Consider the following 27,488-nt stretch of genomic DNA (forward strand, 5'->3'; position numbering starts at 1 on the left):
TGCTTCTGGGCTGCATACACACTTACAGAGAGGACTTGCTAACACAAGAGAATTGCAAAGAGCTGAGAGCATCTTGAAACTTGCACTGTTTGTGGACCTCTCGTTAAAATGGCTAATCATTTATTGGGAAAATGACATCCCATTCCAAATATCTCAAGTTCATAATTTTTTTGTTTTTGTTTACTCTGGCGAGAAACTGTGACTATAATGGATTCCTTTCCTGTTGTGCTTTTTTAAAAATTGGGATTACACATTGCACTGAAGAAGGGGGACAGAGGAAATGCAGTATGTGAACAAATATAATGCATGAGAAAGAGTGACAGACACATTCATACATTCATTTACTCTAACTAAATTCTGAGCTGTACATATTTTAATTAAGCACAGAAAGCGTATGTTAAATATTTAGTGAAACGATGCAAGCAGTCTAGTCTTCAACGGTCTCAAATAACAGACAGAAAATTATGTATCTTACTTCCTGCTGTGGACGTTAAAAGAAACTTTGTCCTAGTTTCTGAACCGCAAAATAAATTTGAAGTGCTAAATTAAAAAGACAGGTGCTTGAGGGAGTACCTCACACTGCTTATTTGCTACACCCTCTTCTCCTTCATTTCAAGACTGGGACTTGGATCCCAATCCTGCAGGCTGCTCTGTACTTGCAACCTATTATACTAGCATAGAATCCTATTAAAGTATGCCTTCCCTGCAGAGTAAACTCATGTGACTGGCGCATTCTTATGAGTAGCAACACTGCAAAGCCATACGCGTGTTACTATGTCCTCACTGGTGCTGCGCTTCCTCACATATATCACTAGGACTTCTTGAGCCATATCATGTTATTTTGCGCTGCAGTAAGCTGAACTTTTCTATAATTCTTTCCCAGTGAATTGTGGAAGAACTTGTCTGTCCTTCTGGGCATATGGGGGAATTATGGGAAGGCACTGGAGGATTAGCATCGCTTGAGTGGTTTAACCTGCTTTCTCACTGCAAAGTGCGTGGGTGACCAGCCTGACTGAAAGCCTCTCTTGGGCGCTAGCCTACAGCCCCACTGAGCAACCTGGTGTAGGTTAAAAGTATCATTAAACTTGGATTTAGAGTATATTGTGTGTGAATGGGAGCAAAAACTGAAAGAGCCCAAGTTAGCACTGCAGTGAATACACTCTTGAAGTCTACAGGGCATGGATCAGGAGTTACCACAATGCTGATAGGTTAGAAAACCAGAGGCAGCTTTCCCGAGTAAGAGACAGTGTTGCTACAATGTGGGCTTAGAGGAGAATCAAGGAAAGAGGAAAATGTGTGCGATAGGAAGACACTTGCACTCCAAGTTACAGCAGTAGTTTAGGATAGTTTGTGTATGAAGGATTTTGAGCATTGTTTGATTCCATAAATTGTGCTGATCTAAAGTGACTAGCATTTGGCAGGCAAGACTCTAGGCGTTAAATAAAAATCTTGCAAAATTGTCATATGTCTGACTGAGCCCAGAGTGAAAATGAGAGTAAGAGGCAACATGAAAAAGAATACTGGTGTACTGGAGCAGGCAAATGAAAATGCTGAATTTTAATTGGTTTAATTTCCCTGCTTCATTGTTTGAAGAATGACTAAGGGAACTGGAGTTTATTCGTGAGTATGTATGTGATGTTTAGACTCCAGATAAATCAAGGTTTAAGGGAACAAAACAGTGACTAGGGTGGGGGCAAAAGGAAATTAATGAGACGTGTGTTCAGACAATCCAGAATTCATCATTTTGGACCAAATTCATCCCTGGTGTTACTCCACTCACTGCAATTGAATTACACATGGAATGAATTTGTCTTTTTCAGGCTAAGTTTCAAGGACAAGGATATTGCCAGATTGCAATACACTACTAACAAAGGTTAGTGCTGGGCCTGGCATTATCTGGACCATTACTGACTCATCTGGACCATTGACAACATATCAGTCTCCATAGTGTGGGCATTCTCAATAGAGTCCCATTCCAAATCTCTGCCAATACATGTAGGGCATGTTTTTGTCATGTGTGCCTAGCTTTGTCTAAGGCTGCATGCAGGAGTCACAGCCCCACTCAGGTTTGGCTTGGCTGTCCCTCCATTATATAACAGAATGGTGGCCAGACTAAATCTGAGTGGTGCTGTGACCCCACATGCCAGGTTGCAATGCCCAGAGCGGGGAACTGCACCCAGCTTTGTGTTGTGGGCTGAATGCAGGGTGAGCAAACTCTCTCATACTCCTCCCACACAAGGGTCTCTCCTGTGCACTGAGCCCGCAACCCATCTACAATCTTCCTGCAATGCACTTGTGGGTCATGACCCACTGTTCGGTAAACACTGCTCTAAAGTAAAAATACTGTAAGGCATTGAAAACTTACTTCTTTTACAAACCATTGGCAGAAGGCAGGACCAATCCATTCTCTTGCATGAATGCCACAGTCTATCCAGACAGCTCTCTTGTAAGGCCGTGATCTTTTACCCAACTAAAAAAGTAAATATTCATTGTTACCACAGCAAGTCTTAGTGCTTATTGACGTTTAGTGAGCAACAATAGTAGAAATGAACAGAGTTAATTAGCTACAATAGACATTTTGAACTTTTCTTGTAAACAGTTACAAAAGAGATACAGATCTGTTATTTTGGAATGGGAATTCTAGATATCATCCATGCAGATCATTTCAAGGTTACAAACTGGAGAACTGAAAAAGTCACAGGAAAAGTCAGAGCTATAAACTCCTCTTATATTGAAGAAATAAGTCCTTATATGCCACTTGGAGTAGGGCTAGAATAATGTATTTTGGGGAATAATTTAAAGATTTTTCCTGAAATCAGCATGTGATGTGAAACCAAATTTTAAGGAATAAGTGGGAAAGGATGCAAGGAAAACATATAGAAGTACTAACGTTTCCTTTGTAAGCTTTGGTTAATTTTAAGCATTGAATCCCAGCATTTCATCATCAACAGCTCAACAAGAATTATGTGTGGCACAATGTTCAGAAGAGGTCCAGGGTTTCTTGTGGTCCATCCATCCTTGAGGGTACTCATTCTAGAAGTCATCTATAAACATAGAACTTTCCAACTCCCTTAAAGCCAAATCCTGCTTGCCTTACTCACACAAATAAGCCAGTAGATTGCAAAGAGAATACATGCAGAGGTAAAGACAGCAGAATTTGACTCTTAACTTTCTAATGTGTGAACTATTTTCTCACAGGTTATTGCATTGTTTATTAAGGGTCTGATCCAGAGTGGTGCTGAGTTCCCACAAATCCTGCTGACTTCATTAGGAGATGTAGGTGCTTAGAACCTCTCATATAAATATGCTGTCTGGAATAGGTATTTGAGTTTGGTTTCAGGGTTAGATATAACTGCTTTAACTATTTAATTTTTACCTTTAGTACAAACAGAGGTCTCCCTTCATATGATTTTCCAACAGAGAACATATGAACGAGATCTGAATGGGTTTTGTTCAGATGATACATCCAACTTTGAATCTGAAAATAGAGACATAAAATTGCTGCCTTAGTCATTAACACTTCTGGGAAAGAGATATTAAAGTGAAAGGAGAAAAAAAAGGCTAGCGAGACCTGTTTTGTTTTGTTTTCCAGCTGTGTCCTGTCTGTCATTTAGAATGTGAGCAATGTGGGGAAGGGAGTGAAACAGTCTACTTTGTTCCATGTCTGCACAGTGCCTAACACACTGCGGCCCGGAGCCTTTAATAGAGTTCACAGGTGCTATTTTAATACTACTTTTACTACTATGACTAGGCCCTCAGTGTGATTTTTGATTTGGTCTTTCATTTGTACTATCTCTGTGCTCTAACAAATGCTCTAGACCTTTTTGTCCCCCCTTGCTTCTTCAGTAACTTCGTGTCCAGTCTTCCCTCCCTCTAATTCTTCCTTGACGGCAGCTCACTACAACAAAGTGACCGCTAGTCTCCCCCTTGGAAATCACAAAGAATTTGGAAGGGAGTATGTCTACCTTGAAGACCCTTCCCACCAAGAAGTGGTATGGAGGAAGCAATCTAGGTAGCTTCCCCCGTGACGCCAACTAACATTCCCTAAAGACATTAGGAGCTAAATGGAGAAAGAAATCTCCCCTCTGGAAGATGGCATGAAGTAAGGATGGAAAATGGGCTTGTTGGGAGAAGGGAGGGGAGTGGTAGAAGACACTAATGTCAACAGTTTCATTTTTTGCTGTGAGTGGATAGGAAACTGCAACTAAACCTCGGGGGCTGCAGATCCCCACCAACTGAACTCAGTGGTTTTGATTCTAGTGCAAACTGACATAGGTGGATTTCACAGAGCTCTAGCTAACACCCTCTGCACCGGCAGCACTAGGTTCTGTACTTGCATGCCCATTGTCAAATGGGAGGATTGATTTTTCCTTCTTCCTCTCCCTACTCAATGTCTCAGGGCCAGATGCTGAAGAGGCTCTGCACACATAGCTTCAGAGGAGGAGAAGCAACAGCAACAGGCCATATCAAAGTTAAAAAAAAATTGTAAAAAGAAAATAAGCAGAAATTTTAAAACCTTGGAGCCTATTCTTAAGTTATTACTCAGAGAACATTCCCTTTGCCTTCAGTGAGAGATTCATAGAATCACAGAATCATAGAAATGTGGTGTTAGAAGGGACCTAGAGAGAGAGGTCATCTAATCTAGCCACCTGCACTGAGGCAGGACCAGGTAATCTTAGAAGACCATCCTTGACAGGTGTTTGTCCAACCTGTTCCTAAAAACATCCAGTGATGGGGATTCCACAATCTTCCTTTGACAATTTATCCAGATCTTAACTACTCTTTATAATTAGAAAGTTTTTCCTAATATCTAACCTAAATCTCCCTTGCTGCAGATTAAGCCCATTATTTCTTGTCCTGCCTTCAGTGGACGTACAGAGCAATTGACCACTGTCCTCTTATCAGCTCCCCACACAGTCTTCTTTTCTCCTGACTAAACATGCCCAGTTTTGTAAACCTTTCCTCATAGGTCAGGTTTTCTAAATATTTTTTATCATTTTTGTTGTTCTCTAGATTCTTTCCAATTTGTCCACATCTTTTCTAAAACATGGCACCCAGAAGTGGACACACATTCCAGTTGAGGCCTCACCAGTGCTGAATAGTGTGGGACAATTACATCCTGTGTCTTACATATGACAGTCCTGTTAATACACTCCAAAATGATTAGCTATTTTTGCAACTGCATCACATTGTGACTCATATTCAATTTGTGATCCACTATAACTCATAGATCCCATTCAACAGTACAACTGCCTAGTCAGTTATTACCCATTTTGCAGTTGTGCATTTAATTTTTCCTTCCTAAGTGAAGTATTTTGCACTTGCCTTAACTGAATTTTATCTTGTTGATTTCAGACCAATTCTCTAATTTGTCAAGGTCATTTGAATTCTAATTGTGTCTTCCAAAGTGCTTGCAACCCCTCCCAGATCTTGATGCCATCCAAACATTTTATAAGCATACTCTCCACTCCATTATTGAAGTCATTAATGAAAATATTGACTAGTACTGGACCGAGGACCGACTCGTGTAGGACCTATTGGAAACGCCCTTCCAGTTTGACAGCAAATCATTGCTAACTACTTTTGAGTACAGTCTTTCAACCAGTTGTGCATCCACCTTATAGTAATTTCATCTAGATCACATCTCTCTAGTTTGCTTATGAGAATGTCATGTGGGACTCTGTCACAAACCTTAGTGATATCAAGATATAATTCATCTGAATAAGAGTGAATTTGGCTCCTAATAATAATTTAATTAATACAACCAGTGTCTATCTTTATTTCTCTATTGGTCCACTGAAATCCATGGGAGTTCTTCACATGGAAAGCTTGCAGGCTTGGGCCCTTAGTAGAGGAACTATTATCTGAGTACTTTTATCTCTTTGGGCCCCATCCTGCAGACACTTAAGCACGTGAGAAAATTTTAATCACAAGTAGACCTGTGGACTTCAAGGAGACTTCTAATGTGAATAAGGTAACCATGCCCCAGACTCTGAAGTCAAAAGAATTTAAACCGAAGTCATATTAACAGTGACTGGTTTAAAACAAAGAAATGTCTAAGGGTAATTAGTTACATTTTTAAAAAGGAAAAGGAACATAAGAACGTAAGAATAGTCATGCTCGGTCAGACTATTGGTTCATCTAGCTCAGTATCCGATCTTCCAACAGCACCAGATGCTTCAAAGGGAGTGAATAGAACAGGGAAATTATTGAGTGAGCCATCCAGTCTCAGCTTCTGGCAGTCAGAGGTTTAGGGATACCCAGAACATGGACTGGCATCTCTGACCATCTTGGCTAATAAACCATTCATGGACCTATCCTCCATGAATTTGCCTACTTCTTTTTTGAGCCCAGTTATACTTTGAGCCTTCGCTAGATCCCCTGGCAACAAGTTTCACAGGTTGACTCTGCATTGTGTGAAGTAGTACTTACTTGTTTTAAGCCTGCTGTCTATTAATTTCATCAGGTTACCCCAGCTCTTGTGTTATGTCAAGGGGTAAACAACACTTCTTTATTCACTTTCTCCACACTATTCATAATTTTATAGACCTCCATTATATCCCCCTTTACTTGTCTCTTTTCTAACCTGAACAGTCCCAGTCTTTTTTTATTCTCTCCTTATATGGAAGCTGTTCCATACTCCTGGTCATTTTTGTTCCCCTTCTTTGTACCTTTTCCAATTCCAATATATCTTTTTTGAGATGCCAAACCTTAAAAGAAAATATTGCAAATAATAATGGATTTAAAAACAAACTTTAAAGGGTCTATATTTGTATTTTATATAAAACATTTAGAAAACTTGCTGAAAATGAATATGTATGTTTAATTTTTAATAGCATTTCTATTCATCAAGATCAGAACACACTTCTAAATAGAAAGCCTTGCTGAAGTGAATGGGAGCTTAGATAACAGACACCATCTTCATTTTTGACATACTTCTTCCAGTGAGTGATACACTTCATAGTTGTATCCTGGTACTGATCTACGATTCCTACTTGATCGCAAACGACTTTGTTTTTCTATTGCTTTCTGTAGATCAGATATGATGATCCTAGATTAAAAAGAAAGCAGCATTACTAAATGGCATGAATAAAACAGAGTGCAGTGCAAAATAAATATCAGATTTAAAGAGAAATACAGCCACAGTAAAATCATGCTGATGTTACATCATCCTTTTTTATTTTAATAATAAAAGTTTGCAGGCTTATTAGACTACATGCTGCTAAATAAGTAGTCCAATTGCTTTGAAACACAACAGTGCTTTCAAAAATGGAGGCAGCTTGTTTTTCAGTGAATGAAACAGAATGATGTAAACAACTTAGCCTAATTTAAGTGTATTCAAGTTATGCTTGTATGGCAGCACTCGTAGCTTACTTTTATACTTTGAAAAAATATGTGCAAAATATGCATGCCTATGTTTTCTCTCTGTGTAGAAGTGCTGAACCATACAAATAGATACGGGGGTCAGACACAAAACAACAAGGAAACATCAGACTTGGGCATTGGAAATATTCCATGTAAAGCAAAAATGAATGTGTAAATTTTTCCTTGGTTTATCACGTATAGTTATACTACAGTTCTTCTAAGAAATATTCATCTTGCAGTCAGTCCTTTTAAAAGTTTCTAGCAAAAAATGAGAAACAAAAATTGCATAATGTAACCTAAATATACGGTCACACACTTAGACAAAGACAGCAAGAGGGGGCTGATATTGAAAGAAAAATGCAGAAAAAAGCTTTTCTATTTTTCTGCCAAGACCAAAGAATAGCATAGAAAGGTCACTAACTCATGGAAAGAAGTCTATCCAACATGGTGCAGTGCTGTGATCTCAAACATTCAGGGCTAGATTCTGATCATACAATAGCTTAAATCAGGAGTACCTTCACTGAATTCAGTGGCGATATGCTATGTCAGTGTAAAATTAAGAACAAAATCAGGTTTTGAGAATTGTGGTGCTACTCTCTCGAACTGAGTTGCTCTAGCATTGCAACTAATGCCTCCAGGCATCATTTTTATAAAATGAGGACGATGCTCAGTCTTTTTAGTTCTTAAAGTAACAATGATTAATGCAGAAAAAAGAAATGCTCTATTTACTAATTTCATAAACTACTAACTATATCCTTTAATATGTAATCAGCATATCAATATGTTTACCAAAGTAATGGTTACCTATGTTCTTCAAATAAATATCTCAGGGAAGTAATATATGTAATTATGGTTGAAGGCTTCTTTACAGTCATATATTTTTAAATAAATTCCAGGGTTATAGCCTTGATTTTCTGAGCACTCTGAGCCCAGGCCAACAAAGCACTTAAGCATGTGCTTAACTTTAAGCATATGAGTGATCCAACTGAAGTCATCTGCTCTGTTGAATCCTGGGTAGAACGTTCAGCACCTTTCAGGATCAAGTCCTATTTGTTCACCTTGAAGTTTGTGGATTTAAACAGAACTCGCCATGTATAGATTTTTGTGTCTCAGAATGAGAATACACTATAGGGTCTCTTATTTACTTTCAGTGAGCACATACAATGTTTACTTATTGTGGCCCAGGGTTCTAACTTCAATTGCAATCAGGTGTCAGGGACTGAATAGTCAACCTATACATGGCAGGTACAAGAGCCTGTCACAGGGAGACCGGTCCCTTTCAGAAGAAACAGATCCAGTTTCCCTGTGACTAATTAGCTGCTTGCAAGTGGGATCTCATAGAAGGCACTTGGTATCTATAACACTTCAGGCATTGGTTAGGACCAGGAGGAAGAAGAGACAGGAAGTGGTAGTGGTGGGAGGAGGAAGAGGGAGTGGAAGAGATGAAGAAGGTTCTCTGGAGCAAGCTGCATGAACCCCTTACAGAGCAGGAGTTGGGAGCTGCTGTGGGGATGAGCTGGTGGAGAGAAAGAACTGGACAGTGTTGGTGGGACAGGGCTGGCTGGAACTAGGGAATCCTAGTGACTGAAAGGCTCGTGTAGCAGCCCCTAGTTAAAAGGGAAGATCTGACTCAGCTAGGGCCAGGCTGAACATAGAAGAGAGTGATTCTGAAGAAGCTCAGCAGAGATAGGATTCCTGGGCGAAGGAGGCCTGGGGTATGGAACGCAATGGGGAGTCCACTCGCAGGAGCTATTTGGGAGTCTGTGAACTGTTTCATATTGAGAGTCCTCTGAATGGATGCACTTATATTAATAAATGATGCTTGGAAACAGAGCTTTTATTAGACTCCGAGAGAGATCTCATTTCTTTCCTGGCAGTGATATAGCCTTAGGCAGTGGCAGAAAGGATAGGCACCTTGAGTGACTACAGGGACTAATGAAGGAGAAATTGAAGCAGGACTTGCCTGTATTGCAGAAGTTAGCTGCTTGATGGTGCCCTGGTGTGGTGGGCCCTGGGACAGAGACTCTTCAATAAAAGTTGATCTGGTGCATAGTCTGTTTTCATGGCCATCTTATTGCTAGCTAAATAAGAGTTTCATAAATTCAAGGGTCAGATAAAACTATGTATTATAGATGGGGCTGGTAATACTGCCTATTTATTTGCACATTTGCTGAGCCAAATGATAGAATTCTTAGTGGCCAAGTGGAGCTCTCGGAACCCCTGTTGAATCTGGCTAACGGGCACTCCTCAACAATGTTTATCATTGTTTGACCTGCGCAGCAGCTGCAGCTTGGGTTGTCTTGAACAGAGCTGGCTCCAGGCACCAGCTCAGCAAGCAGGTGCTTGGGGCAGCCAAGGGAAAGAGGCAGCAGGTCAGGCTTTTTGGCGGCATTTTGGCAGTGGGTCCCTCAGTCCCTCTTGGAGGGAAGGACTTGCCTCTGAAATGCTGCTGAAGAAGAAAATGGCGAAATGCCGCCGATCGCGATTGTGGCTTTTTTCCTGTTTTTTGTTTTTCCCCGCTGCTTGGGGTGGCAAAAACCCTGGAGTCGGCCCTGGTCTTGAAGACCCCAGCAGTGCTGGCTGACTGCACAGAAGCCTCGCCCAGTTCAGAATCAGTTAAGAACTGAACCACTGGGCGGCAATGGGTGCACGTTCTTGCTGTGCCACCTGTCAGTACCTGGCACAGTCCATGAAAGCTAATGATCCTCCTAGCAAGCCGAATTCTGCAAGCTCATACTTGAAGAATCCTGGTATTGCCAACCCCCGTTATGTTAAGAATGAGCAATCTGAGTCTTACTACTAAACATTGAGGGTTTATTGACAGCCAAGTGATCGATCAGCACTCTTGCTCACTGCCTATTAAAGTCGCCTGACATGTCCCATTATGAGACTTTGTTTTCACTTGCTTGTATTTTTGCCAAATTTTAACTGTTCTGGCTGAAATTTTACATCAGGTGTCTGCCTCAGGCTGAATATTTTTAGAAAGTTTTAGCTACCAGTTAAGTTGCTTCTTAGGGTATGTCTACACTACTCGCCGGATCGGCGGGCAGTGATCAGTCCAGTGGGGATTGATTTATCGTGTCTAATCTAGACATGATAATCGACCCGAGTGCTCTCCCGTCGACTCCTGTACTCCAGAGCCACAAGAGGCACAAGCAGAGTCGACGGGAGAGTGGCAGCAGTCGACACTGCGGTGAAGACACCACGGTAAGTGGATCTAAGTACGTGGACTTCAGCAACGTTATTCACATGGCTGAAGTTGCAAAACTTAGACTGATTCGCCCCGCCCCCCCCAATGTAGACCAGGGCTTAGAATCAGACTAGTGTCAAATACGTTGTTATACCATGTTTTTTATATCATGTTAAAAAAAATCTGGCCTGCTTGCCTGCTTTGGGGCAGAGACTTGAAATCTGGCACTTGGGTGACCTGTGTATCAGGGATATGCCTTTTGAGGTTTCCATGAAAATCTGCCCAATTTAGGTCAAGTTATAAACCTTTTGAAAAAGTATCATTTCACACATGTTAAGTAGAGATTTCATAGAGCTTTGCTGCTGAATGGTCCAAAGACTGGTTGTGCAAGGAGATTGGAACTGAGGGCTGGGGGTAGACTGGGACTGGTTGGGCAAGGAGACTGGGACTGAGGGCTGGGGGTAGACCGTAGACCGGGACTGGTTGGGCAAGGAGACTGGGACTGAGGGCACATGGATGTAGATAGACTGGGACTGATGGGGTGAGGACACTAGGAATGGGGGCCTGTGGGGGATGGGGGAGGCTAGGACTAGTTGCACAAGGAAATTGGGACTGAGAATTGGGAAAGGGAACAAAATATTGAATAGCTGCTCATTAAGTGAACACTATCCATTCTCTACACTGAATGAGGCAGAGGTCCTGTGGAAAAATATTATGGAAAAATATTATGGAAAGACTGTATCATAATGCATAGGCAGAAGGGATGATTTCGGCATTTCCTAACTTTTGAGTACTTGATTTTGCAACATTAATAATGTTTTTAAAGTAGTTTTTTGATGACAATGATAACACTTGTGGATCTTTTTTATAGACTTTTGCTGAGACAAGGAACAGCAGCAGGCATATGAATGCAAGAAACTGGACATGTCAATTCTTGTATAAAAATGTAACATAAAAGTTAAACATAATTATAAAAATCACATAATCATCTCATTTTAAATGCAAGCAAAACTGCCATCGTGTAGGGCCCATAGCAAAACAGCTCTGATCTCAGGCTACTAGACCTGCATACTTAATTGTTTTAAATTTGCGTTTATTTTGAGGACTACAAATTTAGTAATTTGAGATCATTGTGATCTATAAGAAATAATCAGACTGACAGTGACTTCCAGTCAAAGCATACCACTTTGTTTGTATGCTTTACAAACATTAATATTTTATCCACATTGAGATAAATACAATTACCGCCATATAGGACCTGATTCAACAAATTACTTAAGCACATGCTTAAGAATGTGAGTAGTCTATTTGCTTCAGGAGGGCTACTCGTGCTTAAAGTTACATATATGTAATGTAGGTGCCTGGCTGAATCAAGGCCATAACCACAAGATCATCCTTTCTCTCTACATGAAGAGTGTGATCAATACAAATTGAAACATTCCTGAATACTTAAAAACCTTTTAGTGGGATGTGATCCTTATTCAGTCTTTGTTCTATGTGACCTATATTTTGTGACCAGAACAGAGCTATAAAACAAATCAGTGTAGTCCTTTATATAATTAATGAAGTGTGTGAGCTCTCTCATTTATAGTATACTTACAAGCAAACCCAACTCTTGTGAAGAGTATGTACAAGCAAAGCAGACTATAGAATGGGAACAGTAATTACCGTATTTCTCACAACAGATACAATTTTACATGCATTCCAGAGACACTAGTCTGCACTCTGAAGGAGGCCATTTAATTAAACTGTTTGCCTGTGAGAGACTCTGTTATTCCATAAAATGACTGTCTTCTTGTGAATATCTAGCTCCCTGTCAGACAAATTGAAAATATGCTGTGCTGTTAACAGTATTTTTGAAACACGCTTGGTATTATAGACATAAACCTTCATTAGAGGTCAGATCCCACATTCCACCAGGATAACTTGCAGAAAGTGAAATGGAAGCTTACGTGTATTTGATGTTTGCTTGTTGCAGGTAGGGTAGCAGAATTTGTGAACTGTTCCCTGGAACATGTACATCTGTGACTGTACCCTCTGAGATGTGGAAGATGCTGCTGGGCTGCCACAGGTCCACCTGTAGTGCAGGAACCAACCTGTAATTCATATTTATTCAGTGTAGGTGGGGAAATCCAGGAGTTAGCATGATTTTAATTTTCTTCAATGTATCTAATATGGCATGTTGTTGTTTATTTAGCATTGCTGGAGTACTACTGCTTAGTGCACTGGTCAAACACTACTTACTTACAGTAGTTAGAGAATGACTCAAACTTTTATTTTTGAAACAAAAATGTTTCACTTTCAGTTTAACAATTTTTTTGACCTCTTCTTGGTCTGAATTACCTGGCATTACAATCCAAGAGATGTTTAAATATCCACCACTTTTCTGTATCAGATTCTCTACATTATATAGTACATTTCTTGTCAAAATCCCTCACAATCTTGCACATTTCCTCTGTATCAGCTTCCCTATGGTCAGCAACTTTTGTTTTCATTTTTATTTTTCAGTAGGGCAATGCAAGGAAAGAAAATTGAGGAGAAATCGAAAGTGTTCAAAAATATATTAATGTGGTATTAAGTGTATGATAAAGTTCTGCAATGACACTTGATAATATATATGCCAGACGTACAACACAAGTTTCAATGCAGATTAGGTTAGCATGGGACTGTAAAATAGGTGAAATAGGTGAGATTGTGTTCATACTCAAGGATACAGTCCTAGCTCAGTGCTGAATGACAATATCTAGATGGTGCTGTGGTAGATAGGAAGAGTCCTACATGGCCAAAAAAAAAAAAAAGTAAATAGAAAGGTTACAAAATCAAAGAAAGATAACATATACCTAAGTGTAAGTGTCTGCATCTCCAAATTAATCTGTAATTTTTTTTCTAAGTATAAAAGACACGTGGTATATTTTATTTCTGGGCACTTTAGCACTGTTGCCCCTTTTGTCCCAAGTGGTTAGCCAATATTTGGGGCCTTGTGGGATTGTTTCCTCTAGGAGGAGAAATCAGTGATGAGTCAGGTATATTCTTCGGTGCAATTCTGTTTGTTTACAAAGAATATACACAAAATCCTTTTCTGCTGAACACAGTAGGTAGAAACAACAGCAAGCTGTTTTTTTGCTCACTATTTTCGAGTCTGCCCCTCCAGTCAGTTCTGTGCCCAAGGAGTTCTCTCTCTCTGCTCCCTCTCAGGGTCATGTTCATGACCAGTTCTCTCCCTGCTGGCTTTCTGCCTCTAACAACCCTCTTTCCAAAGAACCTCTTGGTTCCTGCATTTGGCACAATCCCAGGGAAATCCCTCAGACCACCTGGTTTAGCGCTGCTCTGGCTTTGCCATGTGACCCATGGCCTGGACAGGAATCTCCTTTTGTTTCCAGTTAATACTACATGAAAGGACATTGAATTGCTCCTTCCAGTTAACCTGAAAGAAAGATGTTTAACACACCAATCGGCTTTAACCAGGTCTGTGATTTGTTTTTAGATCAAAAAGCCATTTGTTGGGCACAATTAACACCTTTCAGCACAATAATATTATAATTTACTCTTAATATCCAGATTAAGTTGTGTCTATTTATACATTCTGTAATATATAAAGGTAATGGTTTGCTATACCATTAGTTTTTAACTAATAGTTTAACTTTTTAAATTTATTGAATTAGGTGTGGCACTGCAGGTACCAAACTTTTCCTTGTCCATAAGATCATTATGGGATCTAGTTTCCCCTGCCTCTGAGGAATGTCAGGTTCATAATACAACTATTGTTGTGATGACAGCTGTTAAAATGGCCTAGTGAAGAGCTTTTATGCCTCTGATATTATGTAATTTATTGCCAGTAACAAAAACAATAGAGTTACTTTCTTCTCGCTTTATTTATGAGCTCTATCAGTGTGCATGCTCATGCCCACACACATATTCTAACCAACACTTAATTTGTTTAATACACTTTCAAATAGACCATTTCCACAGTCACTTAGTCAAGTCACCTCCAGTGGAATTTTAATCACCAAATGTTTTGATTACTTAACTCCGAAGAGATACACTGACAGGAGGACATTTTGGATTTGCAGTAACACCTTAGTGAACGGTGGGGTATTATACTTGTTCAGTGCTGGGAGACTGGATGTTAGTAGGTAGCAATCTGACTTCTCCCTTCTTGCACAGATGAAAAACACTGAACGATGGACACCAACCTATGTGCTAATACTCTGAAAATAATAATTAATAATAATAATAATTAATAATAAAACAATGGAAGGCCAAGCTGCAATGGCAGCATGTTAAAATTATAGGGTAGAGGACAGAAGAAATGATTTAGACCTTGATCCTGCCAACATTTTCACAGTTGAGTTTCCTCTCAGCATATGAGTTGTCCCACCGAAGTTAGTAGAACTACTCGTGTGTGACATTATTCTTCTGCAAATGTGTTTGTAGGATCAGGACAGTAGACTGATGAACATCAACTCCTCCTGTCAGGTAAGGCTTTCTAACTTCTATTATGTCTGGGTTGCCGTAAATGAGGGAGCCAAAGCCATCTTCTTACTGCCACCACTCTCTACTATGTAGAAGTGGAGTTTGAAGGTAGTGGTGAATCAGGGCCAGCATAGTTAGAGAGTGAGCACATAGGAGGCCTATGAATTCAGTAGGTTCTGAATGCAGTCCTGTCCAACTGTCCTCAATTGCAAAGATAATGGGGGCAATTAAAGGATAAGAGGTGTTGAGAGAGTCTCTAGGGCTTCTGTAAGGACTTGCATGGCAACCAGGAAGAGGCAAAAAGTAATTAAAGCTTTATTTAATATATTAGACAATAACTGCTCAATAGACTCTCTCCTTTATTTGCTTTTCAGTGAGGCTGGTAAAGAGAAGTGTTACATAGTTAGTGACTCAACCAGTTGCAGTGACCACAGTACCAATTGTAATAGAATACCAACAGTACATAATTTGCAGGTTCAAGTTGCACAAATCTCTGGGAAATTGTAACATGTTAATGATCTTGCTGTATTATTGCAACTGGTATAATTTTACACAAGGTTTTACCCTGTAATAAAGATATTTCTTCTGAGAGTTACTGAATAAAAAATTAACTCAATTGTATCCTAAATAAATATCTGTTTTTACAGACGTGTATAAGTATCACAAACCTAAATGTAAATGTTGAAGATTTGAAAGAGGTACCATATAGGGTCTTGAAAGATAAAAAAAAAAAGTTTCTTACTAAGGTTTACGATTCAGACTTGATTCTTATTTCAGAGTTACCTCTGCACAGCACTAAAACATGGAATATCAAACCACTGAAGCTAGTAAGAGTTTTGCCATTGACATAACAGAGTGGAACCAGCTCCCCTCAGCATTTGGGAACCAGGTGAATACTTTCACCTGAAACAGGTATTTCTAGTTGCTCTGTTTTATGAATGCAATGTATGTACTTTGTGGACTAAGCCTTTCCTTCTTTATCTTACACCTTCCTGTTCGTTGCTTTTCCTGCAACAATCCTTCCCTTCTACCCCCTCAGTATTTAAGTTACATTCACTTATGCTCCCTTGCACTCATTTATGCCGATTTATCAGGATTTAATTTATGCCAGCACCATCATGTCCCCTCTGAATTTGAAATGTTGTGTGGATTTCTGATTTACCCTTGTGTAAGTTAGATCAGAATCAGATTTGACATCTACAGCATCTAGCTACACATGTACAAGATGCTTACTTTATCTGGAACTCTGCTAGGGAGCTGCATCCACTCTGTGCCTCTGGTGTGAATGTCTTCTTGGGCAAAGAAGGCAAAGCAGCATATATACTGAGTGGCTTTGTTAGTAAGTACATTTCCAAGCAGGCATTTATCCTCTGAAAACTCATTTAGAATTTGCCTTAGGAACTGCAAGGTACCAACTCATCCTTTCCCCCTACAAAGTACTGTCTAAATTTCCTGAGCAGCAGAGCCAGGATCAGTTCAGGGATTACAATGTCAGCAGCTGCTGTAGGGGCAAGACAAGCAGAAGGGAATGGGGGTGTGGCTGCTAGGTCTGTTACTTCAGCCCCTTCTGTTACCCCAGGGAGGGCCTGTGTGCGCTTGTATATTTTTGTAAAAGCGGCTGGAGAATCAGGATGGTGTAACTCCATCTGTTACACCAGAATTACCATGGAACAGCAGCTGCAGTTTACGAATGCAACCCAGAATATCTGACAAAGAAACGGCTAGAAAGTCATTGGCTTTGGGAAGAGCAGCAACTGGCCATAAAGGTTGAAATGAAGTAGTTCTTCATTAATTATATTGACCAAAAGGGTCCCAAAGCAAATAAATAGCTGATGAAAGTAAATTAAACTTCAATTATCTGGAAAACACTTTGGAATGTGGCATTTGTTCCAATCAGTCAACTGGATTAAAACCATGAAGGAGTTTAAAAATCAACAATAGAACTCTCAATTTATCCTGGGCAATGGGGAACAGATGGCCGTGGACAATCAACTGAGGTATGTGACACAGAGGAATACTGGAAGGATGACAAGAATGGCTGTCAATAAGATAGATACATACTCAAAAAAAATTGTGAGTTTTCATTTGAATTGTTAAAGAATTTGCTTTCAACGTGCTGGATTCCCTAGTCTACTAAGGTCTCTTAGTGGCACAGAGTGGACTTAAAAGTGCTGGAAGTACCCAGTGGAAAGTTCCCCTGGTATAGGGGAACTCAGCTGGGATGGAAAGCTAAAGGAAGCAACTCCACCACCAGCAGCCACCTTCTCTGCACCTCTGGCATACGGGAGGGAAGGAACAAAGTGGTCAGGTGTGTTCTAGGCAGTAGGTGTGCACAAGGCAGGGATGTGATGGAGCAGAACCCTCCACCCCCCGATCCTTCACTGGCATATTGTCCAAGGAGCTTATATCAATGGCAGAAGTTAGAGTGGGTCCCCTTCTGCTCTAGTGGGGTTGGGTGGCCAAGGATCAGGGAACTGAAGCCATCTCCCTAGTGCAAACACCTTTAACCATGTCCTACTGCAGTTCTGAGGTAATGGTGAATTGGTAGCAGTTTATTTAGTGCTCACTTTCTGAATAAGTTTGCTAGTGGGAATATTGGCAAAAACAGGGCATTTTAAGCAAGTATTGGAGAATCTGTAGCAAGCAAGCAAGTTTTGAATTGTAAGGGTGATCATTCTCACTAGAAATGTGATCAACAGTTATGTTCATCCAGTCAACACTCTGTGTGTCCAGTCAAAGCTATCCAACTCAGTTTCCAATACTGGAGACTCACAATGAACTGCTGACAAGGAAGCCACAGGCCAAACTAAAATGAATAATAAATCGGAGGAAGTTGTGATTTGTCCAAGGACAATTCATGGTCAGAAAGTTAAAATGTGTGGAATTAATTAATCGGTATGTATTATTCACTCAGAAAAGACAGTGACATTTGAATTGTGATAGGGACTACAGGCTCTAGTCAGGTATTGGTCCAATTGTGCTAGGCCCTGTACAAACACTGATGAAAAAGGCAGTCCCTGCCCCAATGAATTTTAGATGCTCTGGTTGAAACCAAAACATTTACAAGATAAAGAAAATAAAAAACACAGCAAACTCCTGTAGGCTTCTGTAACCTGACATGTAAGAAAGGATTTCCTTCTTGTTGGGCTGCTCTTGCCACCAATCTATCCTATTAATCCTAGATCCAGAATACCCTTTCAAAACCTGCTCTGAATTGCAACTAGCTGGCTTCTTCCTAGGAAAGTATAGGCTGTGTCAGTGCCAACCTCTTTCTCTCCCGTAGTTATATTTTTTTTAAATATCAGATGTAGTAGCCTACCAGCTTGTATGGCAGCCCTGCCATCTCCTTCAACTTTCCTGTACAGGTAAACTTTTATTTATGTGTGCCTGAAACTAAGCATATAACATAACAGAGTATGCCTAAGAGTGTTGGAAAACAGTGTTCTTCTAATTCAGCAACCCACAGAGAGTAAAAGAGATGCCCAGCTTTACATTATGATTCTTGTTTAGGAAATGTCAGTGTTAAGAACAGTCATTTAAATCAGTGTTTCCCAAACTTGGGACGCCACTTGTTTAGGGAAAGCCCCGGGCAGGCCGGACCGGTTTGTTTACCTGCCGCGTCCGCAGGTCTGGCCGATCGCAGCTCCCACTGGCCGTGGTTCGCTGCTTCCAGCAGCTCCCATTGGCCTAGAGCAGTGAACCGTGGCCAGTGGAAGCCATGATCGGCCTGGCCCACCAGGGGATTTCCCAAAGCAAGCGGCATCCCAAGTTTGGGAAACACTGATTTAAACAAACAAGCAGAGACCGCCCTCCACTCCCCAAACCTCCCTCACAACAAACTTTTCCACTACAAGAAAAATGTTTGTTTTTCCTTGTTCTTGCCTTTGTCCAGGTCAGTGGTCATACAGGGTTTGTCTACACTGCAGTTCGACACCTATGGCTCACTCATGTCAGCTGACTTGCGCTGCAGGGCATAAAATTGTAACGTAGATGTTCAGGCTCCAGCCAGAGCTCTGGGACCCCATAAGGGGAGAGGGTCCCAGGGCCCAGGCTTCAGCCTGAACCTAAACATCCACACTGCAGTTTTATAGCCCTGCAGCCCAAGCCCAGGTCAGCATAGGCCAGTTATGCGTGTTTAATTGGTGTGTAGACATACCTATAAGAAGGAGTAAATTTGCATTTGTTTCATGCTCAGCTCACCGATAGAAATCACAAACACCTTTGGAATGTCTGCCTGAGATAGAAGGACAGTGTTTTGTAGTAGGACAACCAGAGACCCTGCGGTGTCCTCTACAAGACAATAGTGTTGTAGCCATTTTGGTCCCGGGACATTAAGGAGACAAAGCGGGTGAAGTAATCTCTTGTATTGGATCAACTTCTTTTGGTGAAAGAGACAAGCTTTTGGGCTACTCTGTGCTCTCCTTCAGGTCTGGGAATTAATGGGCCACTTAAACTTGAATGGTCCCTTAATGTGTGTTAACTACGTATGCTAAACCAGTGGTTTTCAACCTTTTTTCATTTGTAGACTCCTAAAAAATTTCAAATGGAGGTGAGGACCCCTTTGGAAATCTTAGACATAGTCTGTGGACCCCCCTGGGGTCCATGGACCACAGGTTGAAAAACACTATTCTCTGGTAACAACCACCTTTCGTGGACCTCTTAGATATAGTCTGCAGACTCCAAGGGTGTGCAGACCACAGGTTGAAAACCCCTCTGCTAAACAATCTGTTCTACCTTGTATTTAGCTGTGACACTGAGTACATTTTCCAGACCTGAAGAAGAGCTCTGTGTAGCTTGAAAGCTTGTCTGTCACTAATGGAAGTTACTCCACCTTGTCTCTACAAAAGAGTACACTTGCTTGAGCTGGATGGAGATGAGTCCACCTTTAATTCTGCAGGCTGTACAAGTAGGTCAGAACCAAGTGATAAGAGGTATCTGTCCCAAAGGTTTAGATAGGGTTGGTCAGGATGAACAAAGAACATACAGGGCCCAAATTCAGAAGCCAAAATCCTCAGGGACACCAGCCGGGAATGGTATAAATGTGGCTTTAAGCCACCTTCTCTCAGCCAGGACCTAGGGGTTGATTTGGTCCCTGACGTTAGCTAGAGCAGTCTGGTGGCTAGGGTTCACTGGAGCACAGTGTGCTTTAGGCTTGCCTCTCCTGGCTCAGTGTGCCCCCATCACTATGAGCCCCAGGATGGGTTCTGTAGCACTTAGGGGAAGGATGGTGCATTGCTTAAAGTCCTAGCCAACAAGTCAGAAGACCTGGGTTTAATTCTATACTCCACCATAGGTTTCCTGTATCATACTGGATGAGCCCCTGTGCCTCAGTTCACTATGTGTAAAACAGGGATAGTGGTGGGGTGTTGTGAGGATAGATACATTAAATATGGTGAGGCACTCAAATACTACAGTGATGGGGGTCATACAAGTACTTAGTGTAGACAGAGCTGGCTCTGGACCAGCCAAAGGCTCCCTCATGCAGCCAGTCCTGGGCTAACCCTTTTGGGCAGCTTTGCAGCCTATTTGTGCCGGACCTCTGGCCAGAATGAGGCCTTGATTACCCTGAGCCTGCACTGCATTTGGGACTGAGGAAGGGCTTTTAAGTTGTGCATACACCACTCAGGGTAGACTTGGGCCCTCAGATGGGATTCTCAAAAACCTAGCTTTTAAAGGCAAGGGGAGCTTTAGCATTGACTTCAGTGGGAGCACAGTTAGACAAACATTGGATACCTTTGAAAACTCCATTCATGTGTCTAATTCCTAAACCATCATATAACAGAGGCCAACCTGTGGCCCTGATTCAGCGGCATCCATAAGCACACTGCTAACTTTAAATACATACCTAAATAGCTTGTTGACTCAGGGGTAAGTGGCTACACTTTTTGTTTCATAACTTTCTGGCCTATTTCTCTCCTGGTTGTGGTGGGGCAAAACAGTAAGTAAACACTGGGTTTCTTTAACTGCTTTTTTAAAAAAGCACTTGTGTTCCTGAAATAGCTTAAAATTACTTGCTAAGGACCAGATTTGAAAAGGCATTTAGGTCCTGTACACAGGCATGGCTGTCCCGTAGTGTCCCCTGCTGACCAAGCCTGTCTCTGCTGAGATCTGCCTCACTTTCTCCTTCACTGAGGGCCCCTTAAGAAATCCAGACATTCAAAACACTCTCTTTCTACAGTCCAGTTTATTGGGTCCTGTACAAAATCTTTCAAGATGGACCTCAAAACTACAGTCTTCATTCCAGTTCCAGTTGGTCCTGGACCCTCCTCCCTGAAGGTCTACCATTGCTTTAAAGTTTGTTTCTTTTCCTCCACTTCTAAGGTGGACACAGCGTCTCCTACTTGGGAGTCTGTCTTCCTGCTTTTCCAGTACTACTGGCCTGAAGTTTAGCCTTCATCACAGGCCTTCCCCAATGATCTTTTCCTGCTGAAGACACCTTCTTACTCTCTGCAGATATTTCCCTAGTAGTTGTCTCTTCCCTTTAAAAGGCCCACATCCCATCCCATCCCTTCAGCCCAACTGGGCAACAGGTTATCAGTTCAGGTGCACTGGACTCTGCTCCCTCTTAAAGGGGCCAGTCATCCTGTGATAGTGCCTAACTCCCTTTGATTTCACTAGGAGTTAGATACTTAAATACTTTAAAAAAATCTGGCACTAAAATACCTCAGTAAACCAGGTTATTGTATCCAATACTGAAATAGTGCTGGGCAAAAATGTAAAGTTATTGGTGTTTGTAGTTATTTAATTAAAAGTGTGTTAAATCTTGAAATGGTTCTGAGTTTTATTACACTTTTTTTCCCTCCTCGAGGCATAGAGGATGTGAGTAACATGATACTCAGGTGATATCAATTTACAACCCAAACCAAAAAATATTCAAAGTAAATGCCTCTTAAAACACTTCTGAGTTCTTGTGTTTAAAATGTAGTAATCTGAGACTCCCTGAAGGCCAATATAAGAGAATACATAATTAAAGTAATTTGTACATTACTGCTATAGCCTACAGGTTTTCTTTTCTGTGTCTGTCACTGTGTTGATGGATTTGTAGAAACAGAAATATGTCAGTGTCTTGTTTTTTCTTTTATTATACATGAATGTTTGTTCATACACTGGTTTCTATTTTTACTTTTTCAGTGTGCTATTAACAACCTGGTCATGTTTAGATGCAGTGCTCAGGAATGAAAGTTCTTTCTTTCTAAGACAGGATTTGTTCCTGCTCTGAAAACTCGTGCATGCTTTCTCTGAATCATAAGTTGGGATGGGAAGACCAAGAAGGATTGCAGAACTCCCATGGCCTGGTTTTCAGAGGGGCTGACTGCCTGCAGCTCCAACTGACTTCTGCTGGATTTGTGCACTTATGAAAATTGGCCATCAATTATGGAGGGGTTTGGAAAAAGACAAAACTGGATTAGTGACATGTATATCCAGGACTGTGTAAACCCACTGACATCCCTAGTTTGCCCCTCATATAGATGGGAAGTGAGGTAGCTGCAGAGGGAACTGCAGCCCTGAGACATCGGAAGCAGCCAAGCTTAGCTTGTTTCCACAAGCTGGGCACAAGGACCAGGATTTGACCCTGTGAGTGAATATTACCGTATGCAGGTACATTTTCATTTATTAAAAAAATCTTCCTTTCAACCTTTTTAGTTTATTACATCGACCTAATCAATCACTTTCTAATTAACCCGTCAGATTCCAGTGCATCTTGCCAAAATTGTATTACCCTGTTGAAAGAGTTACAGCATGTGGTTATTCAAGTTTCTACTGCTCCCATTTTGATGGAGATGGGAGAAGGAATCACTTTCTGTGAGCCTAAGGGAGCATGTAATAAGACAGTTGGGAGAGATGCTTTGTGGGGATTGCTGTAGTAGAAGAGAGAAAAACACAGAGGGGAACAAAATAAAAATGTCACCAGAAACCCCAGAAGTCCAAGGGAGTTGTGGAGGTTGGTGTTTGCTTTATTTATTTATTTATTTATTGCCACTGGCTATTAAAGTTATTATTTATTTGTATTACGGTAACATCCAAAATTGCTAATTTGGACCAAAGCTCCACTGTGAGACTGGTAGCTACTGTAGAACATAAACAGACTGTTCCGTGCCCTGAAAAGCTTACGTCTGAGACTATTCACAAGAATCCACCTCCAGGTACCTATAATGCCAGAGTTCAGTGCATGTGCGTGGTGGTCCTCTTTCCACATTATCTTGTGTCACAGAGGGCTGTGAGTATGGATATGTGCATACCTTCATCCTTCTCTGTGACCATGGTCATTGCTGCTGGCAAAGCAGTTCCTACCTGTTGTTAAGCTCTGCCGAAGAGGCAGCATTCTGGACAGTGCTCTTGTGATAAGCTGATGCAATGGCAGGGTACAAACAGGTGGAAACTTTGATTTCTCTGCTTTTAAAATGGGGGAATCTTTTATTTGTAATAGTTGTAGAGTTTGAGCTTGGCTGAAATGGGGATTCTTGCCACTCTATTTTAGGCTGAGGCCTCCGCTCTTTCTTGTGCTTCCACTCCTTTCTCCACACTATTTTCAGTTGAATGTAACAGGATTTGAAACAGTCACCCTGGGTGAAAGGCACGTGAATTAACCCATTAAAGGCAGCCCTCAAGAAGAGCACTTGTATTGAAACCACAAAGTGCGAACTCACCGAAAGCTGGTGAAATATGGCATTCAGTGCTTGTGCTTCTCTCTCACTCTCCGGAACAAGCCGTATTACTTGAGCACTGTTGGTAAGAGAACATTGAATTGAAACTTTAAGGACTTGTTTCAAAAACAGGACCCAGAAATAAATCTATCATTTACAGTCCATATTCATTTTGTCTCTTTCTAAATACTGTTAAAATAACAGGTGCATCAGAAATCTGCTTTCAAACCTGACGCTACTTAACTGTGCACTTCCCAAATCCAAGAAGTAAGCTGATGATAGGTGGGGATGGCAGCATCTGTTATTAAGGTTTCCCAACACTTCTCATTATAAGACCCTGTTTTCAGTTGCTTATATCTTTGCCAAACTTAAACCATATGGGCTGAATTTTTCCATATTATATGTGTCTGTTTCAGGCTGAATTTTGTAACTCTTTGAAATCTGCTTTGGACTTAACTATCTTGAGTAATTTTGTATCATCTGCAAACTTTGGCACTTCATTGTTTTCTCCTTTTTCTAGATCCTTTATGAATATGTTGAACAGCACTGTTCCTACTGCAGATCTCTGGGGGACACCACTATTTACCCATCTCCATTCTGAAAATTGATAATTTATTCCTACTCTTTGTTTCCTGTCTTATAACCAGTAACTGATTCACGAGAGGACCTCTGACTGCCAGATTCTGGGACTGGACGACAGGGGATGGATCACTTGAAAATTGGATCACCACACACTGCACCATAGTAACTCTAGCTCAGGAACCAATCCATGCAACAAACCTCGATGCCAACTCTGCCCATATATTTACACCAGCGACACCATCACAAGACCTAACCAGATCAGCCACAACATCACCGGTTCATTCACTTGCATGTCCACCAATGTAATATATGCCATCATGTGCCAGCAATGCCCCTCTGCTATATACATCGGCCAAACTGAACAATTCCTCCGTAAAGGTAATGGACACAAAGTAGATATTAGGCCCGGCAATATTACAAAACCTGTAGGCGAACACTTCCAACCTCCCTGACCACAACGCAGATTAAAGGTAGCATCCTGGCAGCAAAAACTTCAGGACCAGCTCCAAAGAGAACGATGACTTCAGTCATTGCATTGACACCATCAGCTCAGGATTACAAGCTGTGCATGGCTGCCAACTACAAAAGCAGTTTCTTCTCCCTTGGTGTTCACACCTCAACTGCTAGAAGAGGGCCTCATCCTCCCTGATTGAACTGACCTCGTTATCTCTAGTCTGATTCTTGCCCGCATATTTATGCCTGCCTCTCGAAATTTCCACCACATGCGTCTGACAAAGTGGGTATTCACTCACGAAAGCTTATGCTCCAATACTTCTGTTAGTCTATAAGGTTCCACTTTGTCGCTTTTTTGAAAATTGTCGTGTTCTGTTCATTCCCTTTGAAGCACCTGGCATTGGCCATTGTTGTAAGGCAGGGCAGTGGGCTAGATGGAACACTGGTCTGACTCAGTATGGCTGTTCTTATGGGTTTTTTTTTCTATTACTTCTGCATTTATCTTCTTGCCTTGTTTTTTTCCTGAGGCGTTCCACGATCATGTCTGCTTCCTTATTATCCAGGAAGATTATGCATCAGAGTGGCCTTTGCTGAGGGGCATTGTAGTTCCAAAGCAGATGTGAACCCAGATGTCTAACTGTAGTCTCTGGAGCCTCCCAGAATAGCATATTCAGTTGGTCTCAGATGGGTCACCATAGAGCAAGTGCTGCCTTCCGAGCAAGCTCCCAACTTCTGCCCAGCTCAATTGTCAGGGACCAACTTAGGTTTCTAAATGTGATGTACTGTCGCTAGAATACTGGGCAGGCTTGTCCCTGCTACAGGACTGCATTATCTGTATCTGTGTAAATAGTTATTTAACAGAAAAGGAGCCAGTCGAATATGTGAAGAGTGCCTGGGTTTCACAGGACCAATAAGTGGTGGTGTTCTGCAGTGCAAATGGCTTACTCTAGCTGCCCTTTACACCATCTCTTACTAGACCCCTCTTCCTTTGCGAATGACTCTTCCTCCTTTTGTCTCTTCTCTCCCTTCACCATCTGTTCCTTTCAATTTATCTCTATCTCATTTCTCTTTTCACCCTTTCATTTTGGGAACATCCCTGCTGAGCATTCTTTGTACTGTGGACCCAAGCCCTGAAATCCTTATTCAGGCAAAGCCCTCAGTAACTTCAAAGGGTTTGGCCCATAGTTCCCCTAGTGCCAGTACTATTTAAAAAAATGAACCTGGCTCAGTTTCACTCTGCTTCTGTTGACACCACTGGCTCAGTGCTGTGTGCTGAAATAGCAAAGGGGTAATCTTATACATGGGTTCTCCTGCTTGACAGTGCTAAAAATTGGGAGGAAGAGGTGGCAGGGGTTTGGGAAAATTACCCAACGTTTAACTGTCCAGACAGATAAGAGAGAAGGATATTTTACAAAGGGATATGAACCTCAGAGTACTAGGAAGGCTGCACTGTATTAAGGGAAATATCTTTCCCAGCTTCACTTATTGTATTGCACTAATTCTCTTTGCTATCACTCACTTCTTTCTAAATATCAAATAGCTATTTAAAAGAGTACTGGACAGATAGGTCTACTGTGTACACAGGACAGATACTGTAGGACTGAGCTGCTTAAAGGTTATGTACAGAGACTGACTAAAATTCCACTGGCTGAATGTAAATTAAATAATAAACATTTATTGCTAGTTTCTGGAAGTACTGGGGAGAGGCAGAACATATGGAACAACAATTTCAAATGTAAAATATTTAAACCTGGATTCAGTAGTCGTTACAACTCAGAGTGAACTGATATTATTTAGTGTGGTTTTCTTTTTCTTTAATGGACTAACATGTAGTCTAAACTGTCTTTTGGATCTGGCTCAGTCGCTATGTCATGCCCAACTTGATTAAAGACCTGCCAGAGAAAGGAAAATGTCAGTGGTAACATGGCTGGTTGTGACAGATTATTTGTTTGATACATTGCTGGAAAATTGCTGTGACCAGGGCTTCTCCTAGAGAGTGCAAAGAAAGCACTTTAGTGTACTTCATACTGTCAGGTTTTTATGAAATGATGGATAATTCAACCTAGCAAAATCCAGTTTCATTTTTGTGAATGTAAGATGCAAAGTGACAATGAATTCCTGAAAACAGTATTTTAATACCAGCTTTTATAGCCAATTTAAAAGGCTCAGTAATTCTCAAGAAGCATTCCAGCATTGTTCTTCTGCAAAAGAGTACAGGTATCAGACTCTGCAGTGCACCTAATACCTACCCATCTGTAGTGGGGCAACGACTCACCAGCACAGCGCCTCCTGCTAGTCATCCTGGGAATTAGCTCTTCCAGCCCAGAGCACCCTCTACAGGCCAGTGTCTTGTCTGCCGCTGGTCCCCATGTCCCTCCCAGACCACAGTGCCGCTCTCTCAGGGTTCTGCCCTCTGGGTCCCCCATCCAGGGGAACCCGCATCCCTCTATCCCTACCTTGTCTCAGTGGCTACTGTCAGTCCCCATCTAGCCCCTGTTCCCTGAGGCAGACTGCAGTCTATAAACCACTCATCATCAGCAAGGAAGGTTGGACCAGCTGCCTCTGCCTATATGTGGGCTGCCCCTCTGCAGCTCAAGTATGCTTCTGTGGGCCTGTCATAGCTTTCCTACTTAGATCTGAACCTTAGAGTTCAGAAAATAAGATGCTAGCATGAAACCTCCAAGCTTATTTACCAGCTTAGATTTGATAGCGCTGCCACCAGCCAAAAATTCCAGTGTTTGGCTCACTCTGGTCTCCCCAAAACCTTCCCTGGGGGACCC

General features: G+C 41.4%; 1 protein-coding gene across 1 annotated transcript in view; it reads right to left on the reverse strand.

The window, feature by feature from the left end:
* The window catches only part of CPA6 (carboxypeptidase A6), a 118,660-nt gene that overhangs the window by 30,806 nt on the left and 60,366 nt on the right, over nt 1–27,488 (reverse strand). Inside the window, exons 2-6 of the mRNA XM_032804995.2 lie at nt 23,677–23,752; nt 12,508–12,632; nt 6,937–7,051; nt 3,377–3,478; nt 2,366–2,470 (exon numbers count right to left, since the gene is read on the reverse strand). Coding sequence (XP_032660886.1) covers nt 2,366–2,470; nt 3,377–3,478; nt 6,937–7,051; nt 12,508–12,632; nt 23,677–23,752 — 523 coding nt within the window. The remainder of the gene's footprint in view (nt 1–2,365; nt 2,471–3,376; nt 3,479–6,936; nt 7,052–12,507; nt 12,633–23,676; nt 23,753–27,488) is intronic.

The sequence above is a fragment of the Chelonoidis abingdonii genome, chromosome 2 (assembly GCF_003597395.2).
Source record: "Chelonoidis abingdonii isolate Lonesome George chromosome 2, CheloAbing_2.0, whole genome shotgun sequence".
In the NCBI taxonomy this organism is placed as follows: domain Eukaryota; kingdom Metazoa; phylum Chordata; order Testudines; family Testudinidae; genus Chelonoidis; species Chelonoidis abingdonii.